Source organism: Galleria mellonella, unplaced genomic scaffold (genome assembly GCF_026898425.1).
Source record: "Galleria mellonella isolate WM207_F2 unplaced genomic scaffold, CSIRO_AGI_GalMel_v1 utg606, whole genome shotgun sequence".
Lineage (NCBI taxonomy): Eukaryota > Metazoa > Arthropoda > Insecta > Lepidoptera > Pyralidae > Galleria > Galleria mellonella.
In genome coordinates this window covers 834,299-860,282 of record NW_026442126.1, presented here as the reverse complement: position 1 = coordinate 860,282, position 25,984 = coordinate 834,299, and the positions used below count along the sequence as shown (strand labels likewise).

The 25,984-nt window shown below is 36.1% G+C and overlaps 1 protein-coding gene across 2 annotated transcripts; it reads left to right on the top strand.

The window, feature by feature from the left end:
* The first annotated feature begins 302 nt into the window (after positions 1-302).
* Positions 303-4,755, top strand: LOC128201765 (uncharacterized protein K02A2.6-like). 2 transcript variants are annotated; one of them, XM_052899645.1, is made up of 2 exons: positions 303-1,405; positions 1,780-4,755. In XM_052899645.1, exons 1-2 carry the CDS (start codon positions 389-391, stop codon positions 1,786-1,788), a joined length of 1,026 nt encoding a protein of 341 aa, XP_052755605.1. In that variant the 5' UTR covers positions 303-388; the 3' UTR covers positions 1,789-4,755. The 2 variants fall into 2 exon arrangements, with proteins under 2 accessions (XP_052755605.1, XP_052755604.1); XM_052899644.1 differs by having other exon boundaries at positions 311-1,405.
* Positions 4,756-25,984: the final 21,229 nt, after the last annotated feature.

Genomic DNA, 25,984 nt, shown 5'->3' with positions numbered 1-25,984 from the left:
TCCTCCTTTCAAATGTGACTCAAAGGCCTAATAAATTGGCTAACCCAAATTATATAGCCCATCTCTGGGGACGCAATTAAAAAGCAATAGATAAATATGCGTAGGAGGAAAGGAAACTCAAGAACTATAGATAAATGAGAGAACTGCGGAGCGACCTTTCCAAATATGATAAAGTAATTTTGTTAATATTACATACATACATATCTGTCACGCCTGTCTCCCATTAGGGTAGGCAGAAACAATGGAACGCCAATTTAAGTATAAAAATAGTTATAATTGATGTAGGTACTTTGATATATTGTATGTGTCAGTCGCGCAATAAACGGAGTAATAATCACACGGGTTTTATTTATCAGTGGCGACGAGGATTAAAATAGCAAAAAAAACAATGTCAGTGGGAAAACTAAGTGAGTTTGACGTGCAAGAGGGCAATTGGAAGTTATATATAGATCGGATGGACATGTATTTCAAGGCAAATACGGTTAAAGATGAACTGAAAGTACCGACACTTATATCGGTGGTTGGTGACGCGGCCTATGAACTTATGGTGAATTTGTGCAGTCCGAGTAAACCGTGTGAGAAAACATACAGTGAACTAGTCTACACAGTGCAAAAGTTTTTACAACCGAAACCGTCGGTGTTGGCGGAGCGATATAGGTTTAGACAGTGTAGGCAAAGTAACGGTCAGTCAGTTGCACAATATGTGGCGCAGTTAAAGAAAATGGCGGCCAATTGTGAATTTAATTTAAATTTTAATGAAAATATGAGAGATCAATTTATTTGTGGAATATTAAGCGACGGAATCCGACAAAGGCTGTTTGCAGAGGAGAAGATAGATTTTGAAAGAGCACTTTCATTGTCGTTGTCTTTGGAGGCGGCGGAGCGGGACGCTCAGGTTGTCGAGAATAAGGAAGAAGGAGTTTCATACTCGCATGTTGCAAGGCAGGGCAATATCACAACGCGAAATAAACTTCACGAGTCCAGTTGTTGGGGGTGTGGTGACATCCATCACACGTATAAACAGTGCAAGTTCAGAGACTATGTCTGTAGCCGTTGTAACCAAAAGGGACATCTACGGAGAGTATGTCCAGTAAAAGAACAAGGGTTATATGGAGATGATGCGGCGTGGACGGCTGGGCCCCGATATCGCGTTCAGCGGGGAGCTAATATCCAGCGCGGAAGGGGCGTCCAACGTAATCAGGAGATACGGAGCCGGGGGCGCGGTTATGGCACCGGAAACAATGCGAAGCGACTCGATAGCAAGGAAACTAGCCAGGCCCGGGCGTATTGGGTGCGTGAGGGTTTCGATGCGGGTCATCAGATGGAACATCTGGAGGAAGCTGACGGTAACGCGTCTGACAGTGATGAAGCAGTATATCAGATGTCTTTAGGACAATATAAACCGGTAAGCGTGACAGTTTGCATTAATAATCGAGTCATCACCATGGAAGTCGACACGGGATCGGCTTTGTCGTGCATAAGTGAAAAAATGTACACAGAATTATTTTTTGATATTCCGATAAAGCCTTGTAACTTAATGTTAAGATTCTATGATGGTAGTCGAATAAAACCTGTTGGATTTATCGAAGTAAATGTAAAATATGGATTGTTATATAAAACTTTAGATTTGTATGTTATAAATAGTGGTACGACTAGTTTACTGGGCCGACAGTGGTTGGCGGAACTCGATATAGATATTCCTAAAATATGTATAAATAATGTTAGACAGGATAATTGTAAATTGAATATTAATGATTGTAAAAAAAATATTATTTCCAGATATTCTGAAGTGTTCGAGAATGGGTTGGGGTGTTATACGGGCGAATGCGCCGTTTTGCGCCTGCGGCCGCATGCGCAGCCCGTATTCTGCCGGGCGCGACCGCTGCCGTATGCGTTACGAGAGCGGGTCGACGCCGAGCTAGATGCTATGCTGAGCGCCGGCGTCATCGAGCCCGTCGACCACTCTGATTGGGCTACACCGTTAGTAATTGTTCATAAAGCTGATGGATCTTTACGTTTATGTGTCGATTATAAGGTTACACTAAATCGTGTCTTATTAGTTGATAAGTACCCTGTGCCAAAAATCGAGGACTTATTTGCGAGATTAAGTGGAAGTACTATATTTAGTAAATTAGATTTGTCACAGGCATATGCACAAATACGGTTATCTGAGGACTCCACCGACCTCACTGTTATCAATACACATCGCGGTTTGTTCAAATACAAACGACTTGTCTATGGTTTGGCTTCAAGTCCGGGAATTTTCCAACGAATCATATATAATTTGTTAAAAGACATACCACATGTTACGATATTCTTTGATGACATCTGTATAGGAGGGCGAACAGAAGAAGAGCATATTAAAAGTTTGATAGCTGTGTTAGAAAAATTGAAGAGTCATGGACTTAAAATAAAGAAACAAAAATGTAATTTTTTTTCGAAGGAAATAAAATATTTGGGCTACATTATAAATAAAGAAGGAGTTAGGGCAGACCCGGAAAAAATTAATCCAATATTAAAAATGAGGGCTCCTGCCAATGTCTCAGAATTAAAATCATTCTTAGGAATGATAAACTTTTATGGAAAGTTTATTAAAAATTTAAGCAGTTATTTGAGTTCAATGTATGAGTTGTTAAAAAAAATAATAAAAAGTGGGTTTGGTTAAAATGTCATCAATCAGCATTTGAAAGAGTTAAATGTTTATTAAGTAGCAGTGAGGTGCTCGCTCACTATGACGCATCTCTGCCGGTGATGGTCACGTGCGATGCGAGTGCACACGGTATCGGGGCAGTGCTGTCGCAGAGCGTGCCCGGCGGCGGAGGCAGTGGCGCGGAACGAGTCGTAGCGTATGCTTCGCGCGCTCTCACGCCTGCAGAACGCAACTATAGCCAAATACATAAGGAGGCTTTAGCTATAGTTTTTGCTGTAAAGAAATACCACCAGTATTTGTATGGTAGGCAGTTTGTGTTGCGGACCGATCACAAACCATTAGTTAGTATATTTGGCCCACGTTCGGGTATTCCCAATATGACAGCCAGTCGATTACAACGTTGGGCCCTCATATTATCAGCATACGATTTTAAAATAGAATATGTTTCGTCTGAAAATAATACAGCCGACGCGCTTTCGAGGCTAATAGCTGCTTATAAGGCGGAGGGGGAGAGGGAGGAAGACAGTCCCGAGCAGACTTATTTACACTTCGCAGCAGATGCTTTCCTGTTAGATTATAATGATGTAAGGAAAGAAACAAAAAGAGATCCCCTACTAAGCAGAGTGCTTAGATATATTCGGGAAGGCTGGCCTACTAATAATGAAATAAAAGAATTACAACCTTTTTTCAATCGTAGAAATGAATTATATACCGAGTTAGATTGCATCATGTGGGGACATAGGGTAGTGGTGCCGTACAAACTTCAGGCGAGCGTTTTGCAGGAGCTACACGAGACACATATGGGAATAGTAAAAACGAAGAGTGTCGCGCGCAGCTACGTGTGGTGGCCGGGGGTGGACGAGGCAGTGGAGCGGCAGTGCGCCGCGTGCGCCACTTGCGCCCAAGTAGCGGACGCTCCGCGTGCACACCAAACGCGCTCGTGGCCCTGGCCGAATAAGCCATGGTCTAGAATACATCTCGATTTTTTAGGGCCAATGGGAGGTGTTAAGTATTTAGTGATAGTAGATGCTTGTTCAAAGTGGGTAGAAGCGATCAAAATGAAGTCTACTACAGCTTCACAAGTTATATATAAATTAAGAGATTTATTTTCTAGATACGGAATTCCTAAGCAGATAGTGAGCGATAACGGACCGCCTTTTTCGAGCGAGGAACTTGCATTTCTGTAAATTTAACGGTATAGAACATCTATTTTCAGCTGCATATCATCCTGCGTCTAATGGGGCGGCTGAAAATGCGGTTAAATTGTGCAAAAAGGTGATTAAAAAAGCGATATTACAAAAGGTAGAACCGGAAACTGCATTGAATCGATTTCTTTTGATGTATAGAAATACAATACATAATACTACGGGTGACAGTCCGGCTCAATTATTTTTAGGTAGATCCATTAGAACGCGTTTGGATTGTTTAAGACCTGATAGGGAGAAACACGTGTCAACAGCACAACGCAAACAGGAACTGGCGGCTAGGGGGACACAGAGGTATTTCGAAGTGGGTGATAGGGTATGGTATAGACAGTTCGGCACAAAAACCAAATGGGGAGAAGGTATAATATTGGAAAAATTAGGCAGCACTGATTATAATATTCAAACTAAGGACAAGTCCATTAAACACAGGCACATAGATCAATTGAAAAGGCACGATATAGACACACAAACTAACGGTAACACGGAACGTAAGGATTCATGGCTGTGTCCAGAATTGCTATCTTTGCCTATCCCGGGTGAAAGTGAGGGGTCGGAGGGCTCGAGGGTGCCGCTAGCGGGGCGGGCGGCCAGTCCGGCAGAATGGGGGAGTGCCAGGGAGCGTAGGCTACCAGTCCGTTATGGATTGGATGAATATGTAACGATCTGGAATCAAACATAATTATGTAATATAGATTTTAATCATAGTATATTTTATTCATAGTATATAAACGGAAGGGTGAATATGTCATTGCATAAATATTGTGTTTAAAAGTTAATTAAATGATTATTAGGAATTAAGGGTGGAGGTGTTGGGTATTTAAGTATAAAAATAGTTATAATTGATGTAGGTACTTTGATATATTGTATGTGTCAGTCGCGCAATAAACGGAGTAATAATCACACGGGTTTTATTTATCAGCTTCGATTCAAACAAACCTCTTTATTAATATTAATAATATTATTTATTAATTATTTTTTATTATTATACCAGCCACTAACAGACTGTTGCTGATCATAAGGTTCCCCCTCTTGGGTAGTTTTGCCAGTAATTGCTACGCTTGGCAACAGGGTTGGCAACCGCAGATAGGCTTTGGTGATGTTTAAACAGTGATGCTGCTGCCCATCCCTTGACCATAAAGTTGCCTTAATCGTCTCTTATAATGCACAAATGAATTTTATTTAATATTTTTTATGACTTTAATTAGTTTTAAAAATTTTATAATTTCAAAATAATGAGAAAATTGTATTATATTGTTGTAATTTACCTGTGTTATTTATATATATTGTATATATATATATATATATATATATATATATATATATATATATATATATATAAATTTTATAAAATTTTCTTTTTACAACACAAAGCAAGCAAAGCATGCGGCTCACCTGATGGTAAGTAACTACCACCGCTCATAATCAACCACAATACCAGAGTCATTGCAGGTGTGCTGCCGGACTTTTAAAAAAGAATATGCTCCTTTCTTGAAGGTTACGATATCTTATCACTTCAGAAACACTGCTACTGGAGGTTAATTCCAAAGAGTGATTGTGCATGGAAGAAAGTGCCTTGAAAACGCACGATGGTGGACCATTATATAATTATTTAATATTAGTTCTAACTAATCGTGTACTTTTTTTATTTTTTTATATTTTTTGTGCGTGCGTGCGTGCTTGCGTGCGTGCATGCGTGCGTGCGTGCGTGCGTGGGTGTGTGTGTGTGTGTGTGTGTTTTAATAGGTATGTATTGTATTCGAATTACAAATAAAAATATATATGTTTTGTTTTATTATACCCTTCCTTTTCTATTTTGAATGCCAACACCTGTTTCAGCTCTTTATATTTATGTACTTGCCTTCACAGGACTAGAGCACCCAAAGCCATAAGTTAACATAATGGTTTCATTATTACCAATGATATGACAACTCGGATAGTATATTGCGACAGGCGGTCTGGACCCTTATAATTTAATTAACTAGTACTTACTTAATACTATACTGCCTACTATTACGAATTATTATTATATTACAAACTACAAACAACAAACAAACAATACAATCTATTATTATATAGCCCCAACCACCGATCAAATTTCTCCTCTCAATCTTTTACCATCTACCGCTTGTACAACGGGTTGTGCTCAGAAGAATTGTTCAATATGATGCCCACAGCCACTTTCTACCATCGTACGGTTTGCTATCGACAGGGAGTTCATCCTCATGTCCTACAGCCTCAACGGTCGCGTGCTGCGCGGTTTCAGAGATATTTTCTCCCACGAACACTCAGCTTGTGGAATGAGCTCCCTGCCGAGGTTTCCCCAAGAGACTACAGCATGGGGTTCTTCAAAAGGGGGGTAAAGAGGTTTCTTCAGGGTCGGCAACGCGCACGTTTTGTATAATAAAACGTAAAAGTATTTTTTTTTATGCACCGCCATTTGCTCTCTCTGTTTAGCGTAATGGTTGACTGGTAGAGAATGCCATCAAGCATTAAATCCGCCCTGTAGACATATTTAACAAAGGTATAAATTAATACTTAACTTACATTTATATATTGGCAACGTATAAAATATTGTATTTTAATTTCTGTTGGTTTTTAACTTTTTAATTTTGTACACAAACTTCTTGTTACTTTATATCAATATTAATTTCCCCATAATACTAAAGGGGGTTGGGGCTGTGGCCCCTTAACACAGGTTAACACTTCCTACTTGTAAAAGCCATTTTTTTAGAAGCTCCTTTTTATTTCGTGCTGCTCAACTGTGGAACGATGAAAATTTTTAAGAAGCACGCATGCAGGAACTCTATTTACTTGCAAAAATTTTTCCTCGCGTTACGTCCCGATATTTAATATATGAGTAAACAACTAGAACGTTTAAAATTAAATTTTTTGACAGACGAAAAAATTTAATTGTGGTATTTTATTCGTCTCAGCATTTAAAACTTTATACAGGCGATGTAATCCTTATTCATCACAAATTCTATGTGTGCGCTAATTTTTATGACAATTGGTCGAGCCGTTAAGGCACTAAGAGGTAACAAATAAATTGTTTTTATATTTTACTTTTTAGTAAATTTGTAACGAGTACTTGTTGAACAAAGCCTGTTGCATACTAAACGATTACTCGAATAACAAACGTGCATGGTGTTAGTCGATCATGCACGGGCTTTATAATGACTAAATATGAATATTTATAATATTAGAAATAATTTACATTTTACTACATTTTCTATTCTTAGTAGATGCACATATCATAAATACAAACTTATTAAAGTCTTTTATATGTATTTCTGAATGGAAGAAATGTGTTAGACATATTAAATTTGGCGGCATCTAATATTACAGTAAAAAAGGGGCTTAGATATCACACAAAATAATGCTCCATTCAATTTTAATACGTAACACGAGTAATATAAGGTTACGAATCATTCGAATAACGTGCGATGTATCGTATTACAGAAGCCATTTCGATAGCGACGCTGTGTACCGACAAAGACACTCGCAAAATCCATTGTAAACATCTCGAGTACTCGATTCGTACGAGCAATCGATCATCGGGTGATCGATTAAGAGATTACCCTTTTCGGCGTCCCAATAAAAAATCTTCGACTGTCGGCTTTTTCCTTGAATACGCAAATAATCTTAAAGATCTACTAGGATTGAGGCTGATAAAAGGGCAGCGGTTTGGTCCTTTGACGTGCTATTTCTTCACATGCCTGGATTAAAGGGTAATTTTATGGGGTTTTGAAAAGCAGGGGTTTCTCGTATTTGACATAAGAGACAAGAGTCTTTAATGAACTAATTTATTAACTAAATAACAATTCTACATGATTAAAACACTGAATTAGATGATTTCATCTTTAACTCTATTATAACTTTACATTATACTTCGCGCTTCGTCCTCGAGATTATTATTAGTAGAATAAAAATAACATGTACATAATAATCTCTTCGGACGAAGCGCTTCGTATAATTGTGATAGAACTTCACTTGGGTAAGTTCGTTTAATCACTAATTTCACAATCACTACGTTAACCGCAAGTGTTCACGTCACGGTTCAATCAAGGAATGCCCATACACCCCAAAACAAGGAGCTACAGTGACCTCTAGTTTCACACGGGACGTAATTATTATAAACAAACGAATGACAAGAAATACGTAGAAGGAACACTACGTGTCATTGCTTCTGTTGTTTAAACACCTCGCCATTATCGGGGCCCAATTTAGGGATCCGACAACAGGGTCGCTGTTGTTTCTTGCACTACCATCGGTGTGCGGTGTTTCGATTGCCAACACTCGATTTATTTATATTTTTGCTATGGCTATTCCATGCAAATACACGTATAATGACCATTGTGAACAAATTTTGGTAACTGTATTTTCATATGATTTTTTTTAAACAACTTAGAATGGCAAACAAGCTGACGGCCCACCTGATGGAAAGTGGTAATATATATATATATATATATATATATATATATATATATATATATATATATATATATATATATATATATATATATATATATATATATATATAGTCTATTGCTTTGTAGACTTGACAAGGAATAGATCACCCTTTCGTTTCCCCTAGGTATTGTAAGAGGCCACTAAGATAATTGTGGAGGGATAGACAGCAGCGTCCCTATTAAAACATCACCAAAGCCTAACTACGATTTCCAACCCACCTGCCAAGCGTGGCAGCTACTGGCAAAACTCTCCTCACTGGTAAAGCCTAATTTTGACAGTGGACAGTTAAAGGCTGATATAATAATAATAAATCTTCTAACAAACGGGGCAGAGAAAATGATTGAGAAAGAAGGAGGATTAAAGAAGAAATAAAAGCCTGTGAAGAACCCAGGAAGCTTCTGCGCTTCTGGGCGGAGCTAGATTGGCTGTACTAGCCACGACTCATACGCACAACGGGCCAAATGAGAGGCTAAGCGCGGAAAATAGAGTATTTTTTACATTCACATTCACATTCAGAAGAAATAAAAGAAAAACTATTAATTATTATACCAATTCCCGTCATTGATATTTATCCTGAATATACGCCATTGATGATTATCTCCGACTTATGGCGTTGGTAACCTTTCGCAGTGTTGGTAACATAACAAGATTTCCGTATATCCGTCAGAAATATTTCGACTCACCGTTTAAATTACTTAAGTCTGTTTACGTGCTCACACTGTTTACGTCAAGGTTTCCACGAAAGGAGAATTCGTGATATCATTGTGTGCTTATTTTACATTTATTTATATGAATAAATGTATTATGTATGTAACAAATATCTAATCTTCTAAACATGTTTATAACTTGTAAACATGTTACTAGGAACATGTTTACAATATGTAAACATGTTACTAGTAACACACTCGACTCCAGATAGCAAATGATATGAATTTAAACCAAGAATCATGTTGTCAAAAGGTGATTTTTTCAACTTATTACGAATATTTAAGAATTCTCGAATATAGGATTATGTATTTGAAATTTTTTATGCAACTTAGAATGACAAAAAAGCTGACAGACCACCTGATGGAATGTGGTAACCGTCGCCTATAGACATGAGCAGTACCATAGACATAACAGAGTATACTGAGTCGCCCATGATACTCTTCATGCATTGCCATTCCTGAGGACTCAGGTGTTATGCCTCTGTACCCTGTAATTTCAATGCCATATCCCTCCCTTCGAACTGAGGAGGAGAGGGGATTATTATAAATACCTAGTTGTACAAAAATTGTTTATGTGAAAGTTTGTAAAATAATTATCTGCCCTATTCGTGTTTCTGCCGTGAATTTTTTTTTTTTTTTTTTTTTTTTTTTTTTTTTTTTTTTTTTTGTTTGTTTGCATGACTACTCGTATGTGTTTTTTTTTTATACAACTTAGAATGGCAAACAAGCTGACGGACTACCTGATGGAAAGTGGTAACCGTCGCCTATAGACATGAGCAGTACCATGGACATAACAGAGTATACTGTTTCGCTCATGATACCCCCATGCGTTACCATTCCTGAAGACTTAGGTGTTATTCCTCTGTACCTAGTAAATTCACGCCATATCATACTTTTATGCATTTAGTAAATAAAGTTCATTTATTCATTCATACATCTTTTATAAACCAATAAATTTGAGCCGAAAAACCGCTCCATTTACTCGAATTTCTAGTTTGTCCATACGCAAAATATGTGAGCAATATATCATTACCTTCACATTGTAGAGACGCAAAAAAAAAATCGCCCATAACTACATCTTCTGTCCACTTACAAATAAACATCCATTTTAGAAACGTGGGCGTTATAAATTACCTAAATCGATTTACCACAAACAAGCTCACTACATCGACAATGGCCTAAAAGAGATTTTGAATCGAGAAAAAAAAATGCCAATGAATGAACGTAAAAATTTATGAATGGACTAGAGAATGTCAGACATTCCGGCGTCGTTTATTTCGTCATTTGGAGGCAATTTTTTTGTGCCAACTACTTGTACCTGCGCGGGCGATAAGCCGACGGTATTGTATATTGTTCTGACTCCTTATTTATTGGTAGCGAAAGTCCTTTGATAATATTTGGATTGGATATTGATTTTTTGCATGCGATATGACATTTCTTGTGGTGTACGCATAGCTTCGTATTTATTCTGTATAATATTCCTTCGACTTGAAAACAAGTGTACAAGCACACACACACACACACACACACACACACACACACACACACACACACAACACACACACACACATACAAATACACGCACGCACGTCCACGCACACATAGTCTGTATTTTGTAATTAACTTTGCCTAAGTTATATATATGTAAGTAATAAATTTTTTTATGCAAGTTAGAAAGGCAAACAAGCTAATGGAAAGTGGTAACCGTCGCCTATAGACATGAGCAGTACCATGGACATAACAGAGTATACTGTTTCGCCCATGATACCCCCATGCGTTGCCATTCCTGAGGACTCAGGTGTTATTCCTCTGTACCCAGTAAATTCACGCCATATCCCACCCTTCAAACCTAAACACAGCCATGCAAACACAACTGCTTCACGGTTGAAACACGAATGGGACAGAGGTACCCAAGCAATCGACTTTTGTACAAAGTCTCCCTCTGGTAATAATAATTAGAAATAAGTTTTAATGTTAAGTTTATTCTTGAACTTTATACCTCTTTATTGTTATATGCGTATTATAACACTAATTGGTTGCCTTGTATTTGCGTAGTCCATGGAGACGGGGCACTGGTGACATGTGACACAGGTCCTTCAAAACCTACCGCAAGCAGCAGTCTCTCACAAAATTGGACTTCACATCAAATTGTACCTCAAGTATATATCTGTATGTATTTTATTTTATTTATTTAAGAAAACAAACAGCTCATTGGTAGTATAATCAATTCATCGAAAGAAAATAGCATTCCCTAACAATAATATCAATTTTACTTACCTATTTAATTCGTATCGTATCAGCCTTTAACTGTCCACTGTTGAACATAAGCCTCCCCCTTGGGGGGTATTGCCTGTAGTTGCCACGCTTGGCAGGCGGATTGGCAACCGCAGTTAGTCTTTGGAAATGTTTTAAGAGGAACGCTGCTGTTCATCCTTGGCCCTTTTATTTTATTATATTTTATTATTTATTAAATATAATAAAAATATATTATGATTGTAACATACCACACAATACAGCTATAACGTTACCATTCCATACAGATATTGTTCAATGAATACGTTTCAAAGCCCACACGCGCATACAAAATGGCACGTCGTTATGTCGATGTTATTTTTCATTGAGAACTTCGGTCAAAGATTAATATTGAGACAGTGGCGTTATGCCATACGCTTCCACTGTATCTAATAGGTCCGGTTCTCTATACTTATACATATTTATTATATATTTTTTTATACAACTTAGAACGGCAAACAAGCTGACGGCCCACCTGATGGAAAGTGGTAACCGTCGCCTATAGATATGAGCAGTACCATGGACATAACAGAGTATACTGTTTCGCCCATTATACCCCCCATGCGTTGCCATTCCTGCGGACTCAGGTGTTATTCCTCTGTACCCAGTAAATTCACGCCATATCCCACCCTTCAAACTGAAACACAGCCATGCAAACACAACTACTTCACGGTAGAAACACGAATCATCATTACCATAATTTCAGCTATTATCCGTCCATGCTGGACATAAGCCTTCTCCATAGACTACCATGAGAACGGTTCTGAGCCACATGCATCTACTAACTCCTTGCAATACACTGCGCTTGTCTGAACATGGTTGCCACTCAAGAACCTTTCTTCCCCATCGGTTGTCGTTTCTCCGAGCTATTGACCAGGTCTTTGCCTCTTCAGCTTACTTATCTTTCGGGCTATGTCGGTTACTTTAGTTCTTTTGCGGATATCCTCGTTTCGGATTCTATCACGCAAAGAAGCACCGTGCATAGCCCTCTCCATAGGGGGAAAGGGATTGTTAATAATGGAGACTGAGAATCCCATTGCTAGCAATATACCCAACCAGGTCGAACTCCTCGCGGTTCCCCCTGGAAACTATCATGGTTAATTACTGATGAATTCATCATGATGTAGCCCATCTGGCCTGTTTTCATTCTCATCTATCACCCTTCACTGGTGCTCCGCCAGCGTATCCCATCAGCGCAGGCGGGGTTACTATACCATTTTCACCCATCAAAAAAAGCCCTCTCCATAGCCCGTTGAGTAATTATTATAATATAATAATGAAATCAAACATAGTATGTGTAAAAAACTATCATATTTAATTAATAAAAAAAATCGTCGGAATTCACGCATGATAATTATATAACATTGTTTTCAGAGGTTTTGAAAGTAATGAAACTGTAAAATAAAGATGCGGAATATACATTTAAATATGGAGTGATGTTGTTTAAAACACATACATAGACTTAGTTAATACCATATTTAAATACACGTGGCAGTGTGAGGGTAGCAGAAGAGATTGCACGGGCTGCCAGACGAAGACGCCGCTCACTTCAGTCCTGTCGTGACCAAGACGTGGTGTAATCCACGTCGGCAATAAAGAAACAGGTATATAGATAATAATTACTTATAAAAACTTTTCATTGCGTTAAGTCCCAATAGTGATATGATAGATAGATAGAGATATATAGAGATAGTGATATGACAGATTTTTTTTATCTTTTTTATTTAGAGGCTTTTATCCTATAAGGATATGTCAGTCTCATCATACCCTAATTTTATAAAATACCTTACATACTTAAAATATTAATACATAAATAAATAATACCTAATATTTTGATAGATAGATAGAGATAGTGATATGATAGATAGATAGAGATAGTGATATGATAGATAGATAGAGATATATAGAGGTAGTGATGTGATAGATAGATTTAAATATGTGTAAATAGCGCGAAAGTTTACAATTAGTATTTCATTGTATTGTTTTTATTACCTTACATATATGTATTTGCCTTATTTATATGGTTGCCTGGAAGAGATCGCTCATAGCGATAAAGCCTCCCATTGTTTTCTCAGTATAATATTTTCTTATAATTGTTTGTATTTATAATAAATTTACTATTGTAATCTTATGGAGGAAACAATAAAGTTCAACAATAATCTATAGATAGATAGATAGATACTCTTTATTGTTTCCTCCAAAAGATTACAACAGTAAACTTATTCAAGATATAAACAATTATAAGAAATGATCACAATGAGAAAACAATGGGCGACCTTATCGCTAAAAGGGATCTCTTCCAGGCAACCTTTGGATGGAGAGGAGTAATTATAAATTGTTTGATCAGAGGCACGATGAAGATCCTATTATTTTAAAATATGTAGATGTACATGTAATAATGTAAATATATATCCCTACTCACTATTATATATATTATAATCTATCTACCTATCTATATATTATTGTGTTTATTATGGCTACTTGAACTTATAGAATTACTCAATATATACTTAATAATGTAAGCCACAAAAAAAAAAAATAAAAAAAAATAATATGTACAAAGACAAAATACTTAATAATAAGTTTACCTTCTTACTCTATGCAGGGGTGGCACTCAGGGCTCGCCCCCTTCATCCACAGCGTCTGTTGATGACAGTTAAATCAAACGCGAACGATTGTCGATTGATAAAATATTGCTTGGTAAACATAACTACCAAATGTACTTATGGTATTAGAATAAGGGGATTAACACCATTATAGTTCAGATTAGATACAATTATATATCAGCTATTTTCTGTTCACTACCGAACATAAGTCTCCACAATACATTGGGGAATTTTGCCAATAGTTGCCACGCTAGACAGGAGGATTGGTAACCGCAGTTGCCAACTCACAAAATATCAATTTTGAGATGGGCGCTCGATTCTTAAGTTTCATTAGTCGCCTCTTACGACACTCACGAGAAAGGAAGGGGTGGCCCATTCTATGCCGGAACCACTAGGCGAGGTACCATGAAAAATATTATTGTAGCTATTAATCTAGGGTTCTACTCCGTAAATTTAAATATTTAATGCATAATAAAATTAATACTAAACAATTACTTTGTTGGTAAATCGGTCACAAGAGGACTCATCTTTGAATTGATTTAAAATTAATATTTCCATCAAATGCGCAATAATTAAAATTTTATTACACAAAAAAGCGACTTCAATTGTGGGAAAATAAGTTAAAATAACTTTTAAGCACCGAAACGATTTTTGCAAAAAATTCTATGGGCCCACTCCATTTTTTCTTTCAAGCAGAAAAACGAATTTCCCAAATCGGTTTACAATTGATGGAATTATGAGGTAACAAACACAAAAAAAAATTCAACCCAATTAAGAACTTCCATTCTTTTCAGAAAGTCAGTTGAAAATAAATAATTTTGTTCTGCAAATAAAAAATGTCGAAAATTAATATTGTCTAGAGGGACATTTACAGCAAGTGCGTCCCCCCATTCAATTTCGGTGGACCTTTCAACTGTGCTTCCAAGCTCGAGTCCCTAGAAAAGTCGATGTCGAATCGTTTTATAAAATACTTTCCGGGGAGATCAACTTATCTGAAGACTCGAAACCGACAAAGTTCGCTGAAATTAGACAGAAATGTCATTTGCTGAAAATCATTCTACAGTAATATGTCATTACTGATTGCATTTATAAAAAATGACGATTTAAGTGTACGTAAACAATGCTATTTGAATAAAGACGATTTGGATTTTAATTGAGTAACAAACAGGATTTTTCAACAATGACAACATGTAAGGTGAGACTTTGCTTCTCTTTTATGGCCATAACTAGGGGGGGGGGATTGAGGGGTAACGCCCTACCTTAAAAGGCCCAATGCTTTACTTTAAAATGAAAGGCCCCAAAAAATTTAGACAGATTCATTTTTTCTAAGTCACTTACTTATGACTTCTGCCCTACTAAAAAGTTCTTTTGCCCTACCTTAAACTTGGGTCTAGCTACGGCCCTGTGTAACAGATCGTGTTCTAAAGATCTCTTTAATCTGATGCCTACAACCACATTTCACCATCATGCCTCTTGCTGTCGGCAGGGAATCCATTCTCACACCTTAGTACCAGAATGATCACGCACAGTGAAGTTTCATAGGAGCTTCCTCCCGCGAACACTCAGGTTATGGAACAAAGACCATTCCACAACTGAAGCTGCCGAGACTTTCCCTAGATACTGCAGTGGTAATAATCAAATAATCGTCTTCTTCAAAAAGGGCGTATATAAAAGTGTGGCATCCCTGGTGTTACAGACGTCTACAGGATACGGTAACATCGTTTACCATGAGACAGGCTTCTTATTCTTGTTTACCACCACGGTAGAATAAAAAATAAAACATGAAATTAAATACTAGCAATCGCAAAATGTATCATTAAAATCGTCTGTAACGTGCACACAAACGATTCTGGCGAATTGATAAATCTGTTCTTCCTTGAAGTAAATTTTACAAACATACTCGTATTTGTAATATTTATCCTAACTCAAAGTTATGTTACGGAACAAAGGGAAATTGTGTCATAGAATATGAAGGGAAGCAGCGACGTGTAACTTCAGATAATAAAACTTTGATCAAAAGACATTGTAAATGGTATCTCAATATACAATTAACTAATATATTATCATAATAATATATCATTATCTATTTATCTATGCTATTTAAAAGCTGCGCTCTTGTCGATGATGCTCTTGTCACTCACTACGATTTCCAGCGAGTCTCTTCACCTCTTGATACGACACAACACTATTTCCTTAACCTACCTGATGTTACTATGTCTTGGTATACCCTTTCTCTCCTTCCTTCTATCTTACCTTCTATTATAATGTTCATAAGTTCGTCATGTCGTATTAAGTGTCCCAATATTTATTCCCTTATGACCTCAATAGTTCTTACAATTTGTCTCTTTTCCTTAACCCTCAGTAGGACCTCTTCATTACTAATTCGATTTTGACAATATATCATTATATTACATTGGTATTATATTTTTTTTTAAATAAAATTCACATCTTTCCTCTTAAGGATAGAGGATGGCAAACTAATACCCGGTAGAGGCACTGTCAACCGGGGTTTAGGGCCCCAAGGACCACAAGTCCATACTATGCAGGCAGTATCTAAGAGCACTGCTTCCTGCATCTGTCCTGGAAGTGAGCTGCCTCGAAACCCCAACCGTTTGAAGTCTTGTTCCAGACTGGTTGGGATAAAACCGTTTACGAGTAGAACGATTGGGTTCTTTCATTCGTTGGTTGAATTTCACTCCTTACATTTTGGTCACCTCTTCTTCCACCGTGCGTTTTTCAAGGCACTTTCTTCCACGCACAACCATTCTTTGGAATCAACTTCCAGTAGCAGTATTTCCGAACCGATACGACAACATAACCTTCAAGAAAAGAGTATATTCCTTTTTAAAAGGCCGGCAGCACACCTGCAATGCCGCTGGTGTTGTGGGTGATCATGGGCGACGGTAGTCACTTACCATCAGGTGAGCCGCATGCTCGTTTGCCTCCTGTGTTGTAAAAAAAAAACCTCGTGAAAAATACGTACAGTCAAACAGTCCGTTTGCTAGCAGTATAACCCATCAGGTCGATCTCCACGCTGTTTCCACTGGGAACCAGCATGGTTAATTCTTGTTGAATTCGACACGATAGGCTAACTGATATGCTTTCATCTTCACCTACCATCCGTCAATAGTACTCTGCCAGCGTATACCAACACCGCAGGTATAAAAAAAGTATATGACATTTTCTAAACCATGCTGTATTCCATGCATTGTTTTGGGTAATAATTATATTATATATCAGGTATACTAATCGCGGTCGTACGATAAAAATAAGAGGGGGGGGGGGAGGATTGTTAGTAATGTGGATTATCAGTCCCATTGCTAGCAATATAACTTATCAGGTCGATCTCCACGTGGTCCCACCTGGAAACCATCGTGCTGAATTCCAGTTGTATTCATCACGATGGGCTAACTGATCTGCATTTTTATTTTCACCTCACCTCTTCAGGAATGGCAACGCATGGGGGGTATCATGGGCGAAACAGTATACTCTGTTATGTCCATGGTACTGCTCATGTCTATAAGCGACGGTTACCACTTTCCATCAAGTGGGCCGTCAGCTTGTTTGCCATTCTAAGTTGTATAAAAAAAATCTCTCACTGGTGCCTCGCCATCGTATCTTGTTAGCGCAGGCGGAATTAGCATTTCATTATCATACATTACATAACATACATACATACAAAGAAAGAACTGTACAAATAATGTATACTAAACGCCAAATTTTAAAACCGAATAGACACAAAATGTAACTATACTATCGGTGTAAATAAACTCCAAACCGCAACGGTTTAAACCACTTAAATGCAACCGCAGCCGCAATGTCGAGTGCACTTGGCAATAATTGAGGAATCGCTAACCGCTATTCAGTGCTAATGCACTGAACAGAGCGAGCTCTAACTCGTGCATCTTGAATTAATAATGTCCACTGTATATGGTAGACACTTGTCGAGTGATGCAATTTGTAGCCACAAATGTTCCTAGCTTAATTGTAGGGGGGAAGGAATTGTTAGTAATACAGACTACCGGTCGCCATTGCTAGCAATATACCCTTTCAGGTCAACCTCCGCGTGGTTCCCCCTGGTAACCACCGTGAACAATTCTTGTTGAATTCATCACGATGGGCTAACAGATCTGTTTCATTCTCACCTATCGTGGGCGGGGTTACCATTCCATTATCACCCCATTAAAAAAAAGACCTAGAAGGCCCCGGGTCAAAAGGCCGCCATATATCTGTGCCTCTAGTGAGAAAAGGTTCAATTCAAAATGGCCACTTTTCAGGAGAGCCAAAAAACTATTTTAAATAAAGAAAAAAAATTCTACTGCTTTTATTATTTGCTAATTGAACAAGTCAATGATTGCATTTATAGTAATTTTTTCTCCTCTTTCTTATGAAATTGTCGGTTTTTGTGTAAAACCTATAGTTTTAAAAATAATTCTATTATACCTAATCACACTTAACAAAAATATTAAAATTATCATGTGAAAATAGTTTTAAGTTGAATTAAAACTATTTTATTGAAGTATTGAAGAAAAACAATATTTTACGCTATAAAAAAATAATCGCTATTAAATGGTGTAAAAGGGTTCAAATCGAACTGATTCATTTTACACAAAAATAAATTCATATTTAAAGGGTGGTTCTAAGTATCTTGTCATTTTTGGCACTATTTTTGTAAAATATTGTAGTTTTATTTCTAATTATGACTTTTTTACCACAAATATTTTGTTAATTGTAGCCTTTTACATGTTTACTATCTCTATTGTTTTTAAAGATATCGTTACGATTCTTATACCATTCGAAAGAGAAAAATTTGCTTATTTAAAGTAGCCTAAAAAAGAAAAAGGCTATAACTTGAGTTATACCCTTTCTCACTAGAGGCACAGATATATACTTTTTTTTTTCATTGTACCTGAGTATTTTATTTTACTTGAATAGTTTTTTTTACTGATAGGGCCCATCAAAAGAATTTGCCACAGGCCCCAAATGGTATAGTACCGCCACTGCTCTCCGATAACTATATATCGTATTCCTCTATAAAAAATGTCATCACCCATTACGATTTCACCCATACTGATCAGATATTTACTCTCATTTCCATCAAGTTCTTTATTTCGATATTATATCTTGATTTTTTTATACAACTTAGAATGGCAAGCAAGCTGACGGCCCACCTGATGGAAAGTGGTAACCGTCGCCTATAGACATGTACTGTCCTTTGTACCCTGTAAATTCACGCCATATATTGCTAGCAATGAGTTTATTAGACCTTTGTGGCATTTTGTCAGCCCTGCCACCCTATTGTTACGCCACTGTCGGAGAGGTAGTATGTTTTAAAATAAATAAATTTATTTTGTTAGAATGTAGGTAATCTTTAGATGAAATGAGGTTCACGTTTCCCGTATACATTCTGCCTCTATGTCGACATGCAAATGTTTAATTTAAGAAATTTACGTTTTGAATAAATCTAATGAAAATATAAATAAACGAATGAATTGGGCGGAGTTGAGCCGGCTGTACTAGTGACGACTCATACGCACAATGGCCCAAATGAGACATTTAGCTCGGAAAATAGAGTCCAATTTACATTACATTACAAAAACGGGCTATAAATAAATATTTTATTTTATACCACGATGGTAGCAAACAAGCATACAGCCCGTCTGATGATAAATGGTTACTGTAGCCTATGGATGCCTACAATATTTTTGTTATTGGGTGAAAATGGAATGGTAACTCCGCCCGCATAACTGTATACACTGGCGGGGCACTCTGGGATTTGGCACGATGGTTTCCAGAGAGGACCACGTGGAGGTCGACCTGATAGGGTATATTGATAACAATGGGAACTAACCTCGTCATTACTAATAATCCCTTTCCTGCCTGCAATTTTTTTATGGAACATAATGGTATGGTAACCCCGCCTGCGCTATCGGTATACGCTGGTGTGGCACCAGTGAGGGATGAATGGTGAGGATGAAAAGACAGGTCAGTTAGTCCATCGTGACTAATTCAACGATAAATTAGTCACGACGGTTTCCAGGGGAACCGCGTATGATTGATAACAATGGGAACTAACCTCGTCATTACTAATAATCCCTTTCCTGCCTGCAATTTTTTTATGGAACATAATGGTATGGTAACAAATTAATGATTAGTAATGGAACAAATTATATATATATATATCTATATATATATATATATATATATATATATATATATATATATATATATATATATATATATATATATATAATACCGTAATAAATGTTAATGACTTATAATTTGTTCCATTTGCAGTCAATAAAGTTTGATCAAATGTATATTTTTTCACGATTCACGTAATCACGTAATTTTGCCGGGCAAAATCTTGCTCTTATTATGAATTTTTGTCAAGTATCATCGTTTTATGTTTGTTACCTATTTACTATAGTAATAGTAAATACTATTACTATATATATAATACTAATACTATTACTATAGTAAATAGGTAACAAACATAAAACGATGATAGTAATTTACCAGAGGGAGACTTTGTACAAAAGTCGATTGCTTGGGCATCTCTGTCACATTCGCGTTTCTACCGTGAAGCAGTTGTGTTTAAATGGCTGTGTTTCGATTTGAAGGGTGGGATATAGCGTGAATTTACAGGGTACAGAGGAATAACATCTGAGTCCTCAGGAATGGCAACGCATGGGACCCCCCTATGCGTCATCATGGGCGAAACAGTATACTCTGTTATGTCCATGGTACTGCTCATGTCTATAGGCGACGATTACCACTTTCCATCAGGTGGGCCGTCAGCTTGTTTGCTATTCTAAGTTGTATAAAAAAAAAACCTATCTACTCATAAACTCTATGAACATATATTAAAAATTGTTTCACAAAAAAAAAAACAAAATTGATAACCTCCTTTTTTGATGTCGGTTGAATAGAGCTATTCCACTGGTAAATTCCACGAATATAAAATCCGGTCCAATTTTCACATTGTCAGCTCTACCTGAACTCAGAAAAATACGTGTAACAGGGATTATTACGGAATTTCCTTCTCACTAGCTACATCTTACTAATAATATGAATGGGAGACTTTGTAAAGGCGTTTTTATGTTTGGATATTTGATATTCAATCACGCTTAAACGACAGGATGGACTGTAATGGAATGCGGTACACGGGCGGGTGAATCTTGTTTGTAAACTACAATACATAGTCTACGCTGTTACTATATAATTACTTATTTATTTAACTCTTTATTGCACCAAAAATAGAAAAATAAATAATGACATTATAAGCAATTCAAATGAAATACAGTAGCATGAAGTACAGGTTATAGTACATTACTGCAGCGGCCAGCAACTGAGGTATTGATGGACGAACGTGCAAATGTGGACCGAGGCGTAGCCGAGGCACACATACGTGAGTCCATCAATGCCTAGTTGTGGCCAAGGCTTGTATAATACTTTTTTCAAACAATGCGCGGAAATCAAAAACACAATTTTACTTTTTAAAGTCAATGACGAATAACGAATAATAATAATTTTTCACGCGCCATAATGTTCCTTTGTTTTATTTCAATAAACAGCTTTCTATTTGCAAGCCAATTCGAAATTTAAATAAAACTTTTTATTAATTACCTCCTTGGTAGCCATGTTTCGAAGTAAAAGATCATTCCATTTTTAAATTACAGGACAGATATGAGTTTACATAGTAATTTATCTGGCCGCAAAACACGACAGATATGGATTTTCATACAACTTTTGCCGGCCACTGTCCGCATGTATCTGGCCAGTACGGCAATTTTGATTTATCTCGAAGAAGATTGTCAAAATAATGCTTACATTTCCAAGCATGTTTGAGAAAAAAATATTTATTGCCAGAAAAACACAATTACAACAGAAAATACAAAAAATAAGAAGTGTCTCATATTAAGCAAAAGGAACTGGCTCAGCTGATGCTGCGAGTGTCCCAGTGCAATGTGTACAGCTGCACAGCGCTGGTTTTCAGCCAGTACCTCTCTTAACAAAATACAATAAAAATGCAAATGAATACATCTGCATTTGCCTTTTACAGTTACTTAGTAGTCGCCACGCTTGGCAGCTAGATTGGCAACCGCAGTTTGGCTTTGGAGATTTTTAAGAGGGACGCTGCTGCCTACCCCTTGCCCTCCCTTAGTCGCCTTTTACGACACTCACGGGAAAGGAAGTGGTTGCCTATTCTATGGCATGACCATACGACAACTATGGTGACGCATGAGGGGTATCATGGGCGAAACAGTATACTCTGTTATGTCCATGGTACTGCTCATGTCTATAGGCGACGGATAACACTTTCCATCAGGTTGGCCGTCAGCTTGTTTGCCATTCTAAGTTGTTTAAAAAAAAACTATAATACTACATAATTATAATCCTTACTAATATAATAATATTATAACCGTGTGGTCCCTGCATAGAATAAGCCACCCCTTCCTTTCCCGTAGGTGTCGTAAGAGGCGAACAAAGGGAACTTATTGATCGAGAAATGGGCAACAACGTTCCTCTCAAAACATCTCTAAAACCTAACTGTGCTTGCCAACCTCCCTGCCAAGTGTGGCAAATACATGCAAAACCTCTAATAGAGGGAGCCCTATGTTTAGCAGTGAACAATGCTTGATATAATGATCATGATTAAAAATGATGCCTTTATTGCTTATTATCTATTAACATTTTATTAACATATCCAATCACTATGAAATTTGATATATAACTACTTATTCCTCGACAAACAGCCTATGCCCTTGCATTGGCTACTTTTAATCTCGGCCAGTGATCATTATCCTGATTACGCAGAGAAAGTCGCAGGTTAAAGCTAGTGAGTCAATATATATATATCAATGTCATTATTTATCATAGAACTGTACTTTGTGTCAAAACAATGAATTGTCTATTTCTGCCCTGTCACTATTGTAAGAAACTTTTATTTTCTGCCCACGCCCATTCTATTTAGACTTATACCCGATATGGATCTAAAGCACAATAGACTGTTATAAAATTATATATATTTTATATTTCTTTATTAACCAATGTAATGTTCGTCACACAATGGCAAATCAATATTTACATTATAGTTTTTAAATTAATAAATAAAATAATAATAAAAATTGAATTATAAAATAAATATAACATTATAAATTAGTTATACTACATGTCAATATAATAATAACTATATGCCAATAATGATAATTACAAGTTACAAAATTTTACATTGTAACACTTCTTACAATTAAATATAAATAAATAATAATATGTTATAATTTAATATTGGCATTTAGGTATTCGGTCACGTTGTAAAAAGGATGTTACTCAAAATATGTCTTTATTTTATTTTTAAATTTATTTTTCGGCAATTGTGTTACTGTAATTATAATAATAATTAATTATACATTATAATTATTAATAATAATAATAATTAATTATTTTTTTAGTTAATAATAATAATTATGTGTTTTTTAGTTTTTGTAATTATAATTTGTTGTGTTCTTGGCAATTCCAATTTGTCTTTACTATATAATGTATAATATTATATAATGTCTGTAAATAAACATTACAATAAAATAACAAAAAAACATATTGGTCAATTTAAAATCCAATTTAGTACTACTTGGTTCCGGCCCTTATTCGATGTCAGTATTAATTTATAACAGACTACCGTCATATATAAAAAAAAATTAAATTAGTCTAGCAAATATGTTAAATTATTAAAAAATACAGAATAATGCCTATTATAATGTGAAAGATATTCTCAGTGATAAAAATCTCTAGTCGCGTCCTAATAGGATGTCTATCTCTCTCGTTCCCATTACAACCCCTAAAAAGTATATTATATAAATTTAAGTATATAAATTTGTTCCATATTTGACTACGTACTATTTATTTATTTATTTATATATATTTATTCGCATGCCACGTGGTACAAACTAGATATAAGTAAGCACATAAGAGACGTGACACTCCCTAGGGACTCCGCAACATACAGAGAGAATCATCCACTTTCGATGACAGTTAAAATCACATAGTATTATTTATTTTTATTTATAATATTATATTATGAATTAAATGTCAGCTATTAGCTATTCATCTTCAAAAAAATCATTAATATATAATATTTTTTTATTTATTAGGTACTTTTTTTTAACTCGATTGCAATATTTTTTATGACTTTCTAAGTTTTTTATCTCATTAGTTATTTTGTTATATATGTATTTGGATTGACATTAATTGGGCACCATTATGAATAGGAATCTATATGATAGTAATGTAATAACATACATACATACATATCTGTCACGCCTGTCTCCCATTAGGGTAGGCAGAAACAATGGAACGTCAAATGCTTCGATTCAAACAAACCTCTTTCGCTTCTTTCACATTCATCAATCTTTTCATACACGCTCGCCAGTTACGGGTGCTTTTAATTTGGCTCTTCTTCAGCACGTCGCCTATTTGGTCAACATACGTCCGTCTAGGGCGGCCCCTACCGACATCTCCATTAATTCTTGCTCGATAAATCTCTTTCGTAGTTCTTTCATCCATCCTCTCCAAATGACCAAACCCATGCAACATTCCTTTTTCGATTTTTGTCACTACATCGTCTTTCAGTCCACACGTCTCTCTAATAAATAAATAAATATTACGTCATACTTAATTTCAATTAATTCAGTAGTTGTCTCTTTAAAATATCGACACATAAATATACCTAACATTACGGATAATATAATACACATACGATAAGAAGGAAACTTGTACGTTAACTCAGTGGTATATAAAAAAAATACGAGTGAACATTAGCAAATACCGTGCCAAAGGGCAATTTCTTGCTTCATTTCAAATTTGCGAGTACAGAGCAAACATCCGTTCATCCCAACAGACGGTACCCTATTTATTTTATTATCAATTCATAATTCTGTTTAATTTTCTCACAGAGAAGCTTAAAAATACTTCAGTTATTAATACTATAGGTTGGGCCCTTAAAACATATGGAACGGAAGCGGTTTAATAAGAGGAAGCGATTTCACTGTAAAATAAATATGACGTGATAATTTGTAAAAGACTTATGTTAATCATAAAAAGAAAATGGTAATTAAATTTTAACAACCTATTAAACAATCTTATTTATTATTTATCAATTCAAAATATTTATACTATTTTTTATACAATAACAATAGTGGTGGGCGGTCACCATGACGCATGGGTATCAATTACAACTCGTCGATCTAAAAGAAACCATGATAATATTTTTTTAATTATTGTACTAATTTAGTATTTCTTTTATTTTTCTATTTATTTTCTCATCATACCCCACTGTCAATTATATTTTCTGTTATTCCAGTCTACCGACGACTGGAAGCCTAAAGTGTAACCCTATAAAACCCTAATTCTTCTGCCAGTTTTCTAGATCGATCTAGACTAACTAAACTGCCACGTACAATGGCCCAACTATAATGCCAAGTGTTTAAAATGTTTGATCTAATTAACTAAGTAATATAGCGGATACTACATAGCTTGTTCGATCGCTTTTTTCCTGGCCGTCAAAATATGACAGCCATATTTTAACTTAACATTTCAATGGCGGCCCCAGTTTATATTACGGATATAATGTTCTTCGAATTGTTACTAGCATTTAAAGAATGTTAAATACAGTAAAATATTGCTCAGCAAACATAGGGATTAAATTTTGTTACGGCCATAATTCAAGTAACTGAATCCAGTTTTAAAAGCTTTAACAAGGGTCAAAGTTATATGTTAAATGGTTTATTTGTTTTTTTTTTTTTTAATAATGTCTCTTTCATTTTGTGTTTATTTAGGGGATTAAAACATGTAATACATTTAATGTAATATTAGGTATATTGTAATTTTTTTTTATCGGTTGCATTGTAACGTGTCTGAGATATAACTTAGGTTCAATTCATGGTTGCATCATTTATAAATATATTGTTATGCAATTTAAAATGACAAGCTTACGGTCTGCTTGTCTCTAAGTAAAAGTCTGGACTATGATGAAAGATAGCCGTAGTGTTGATGAGA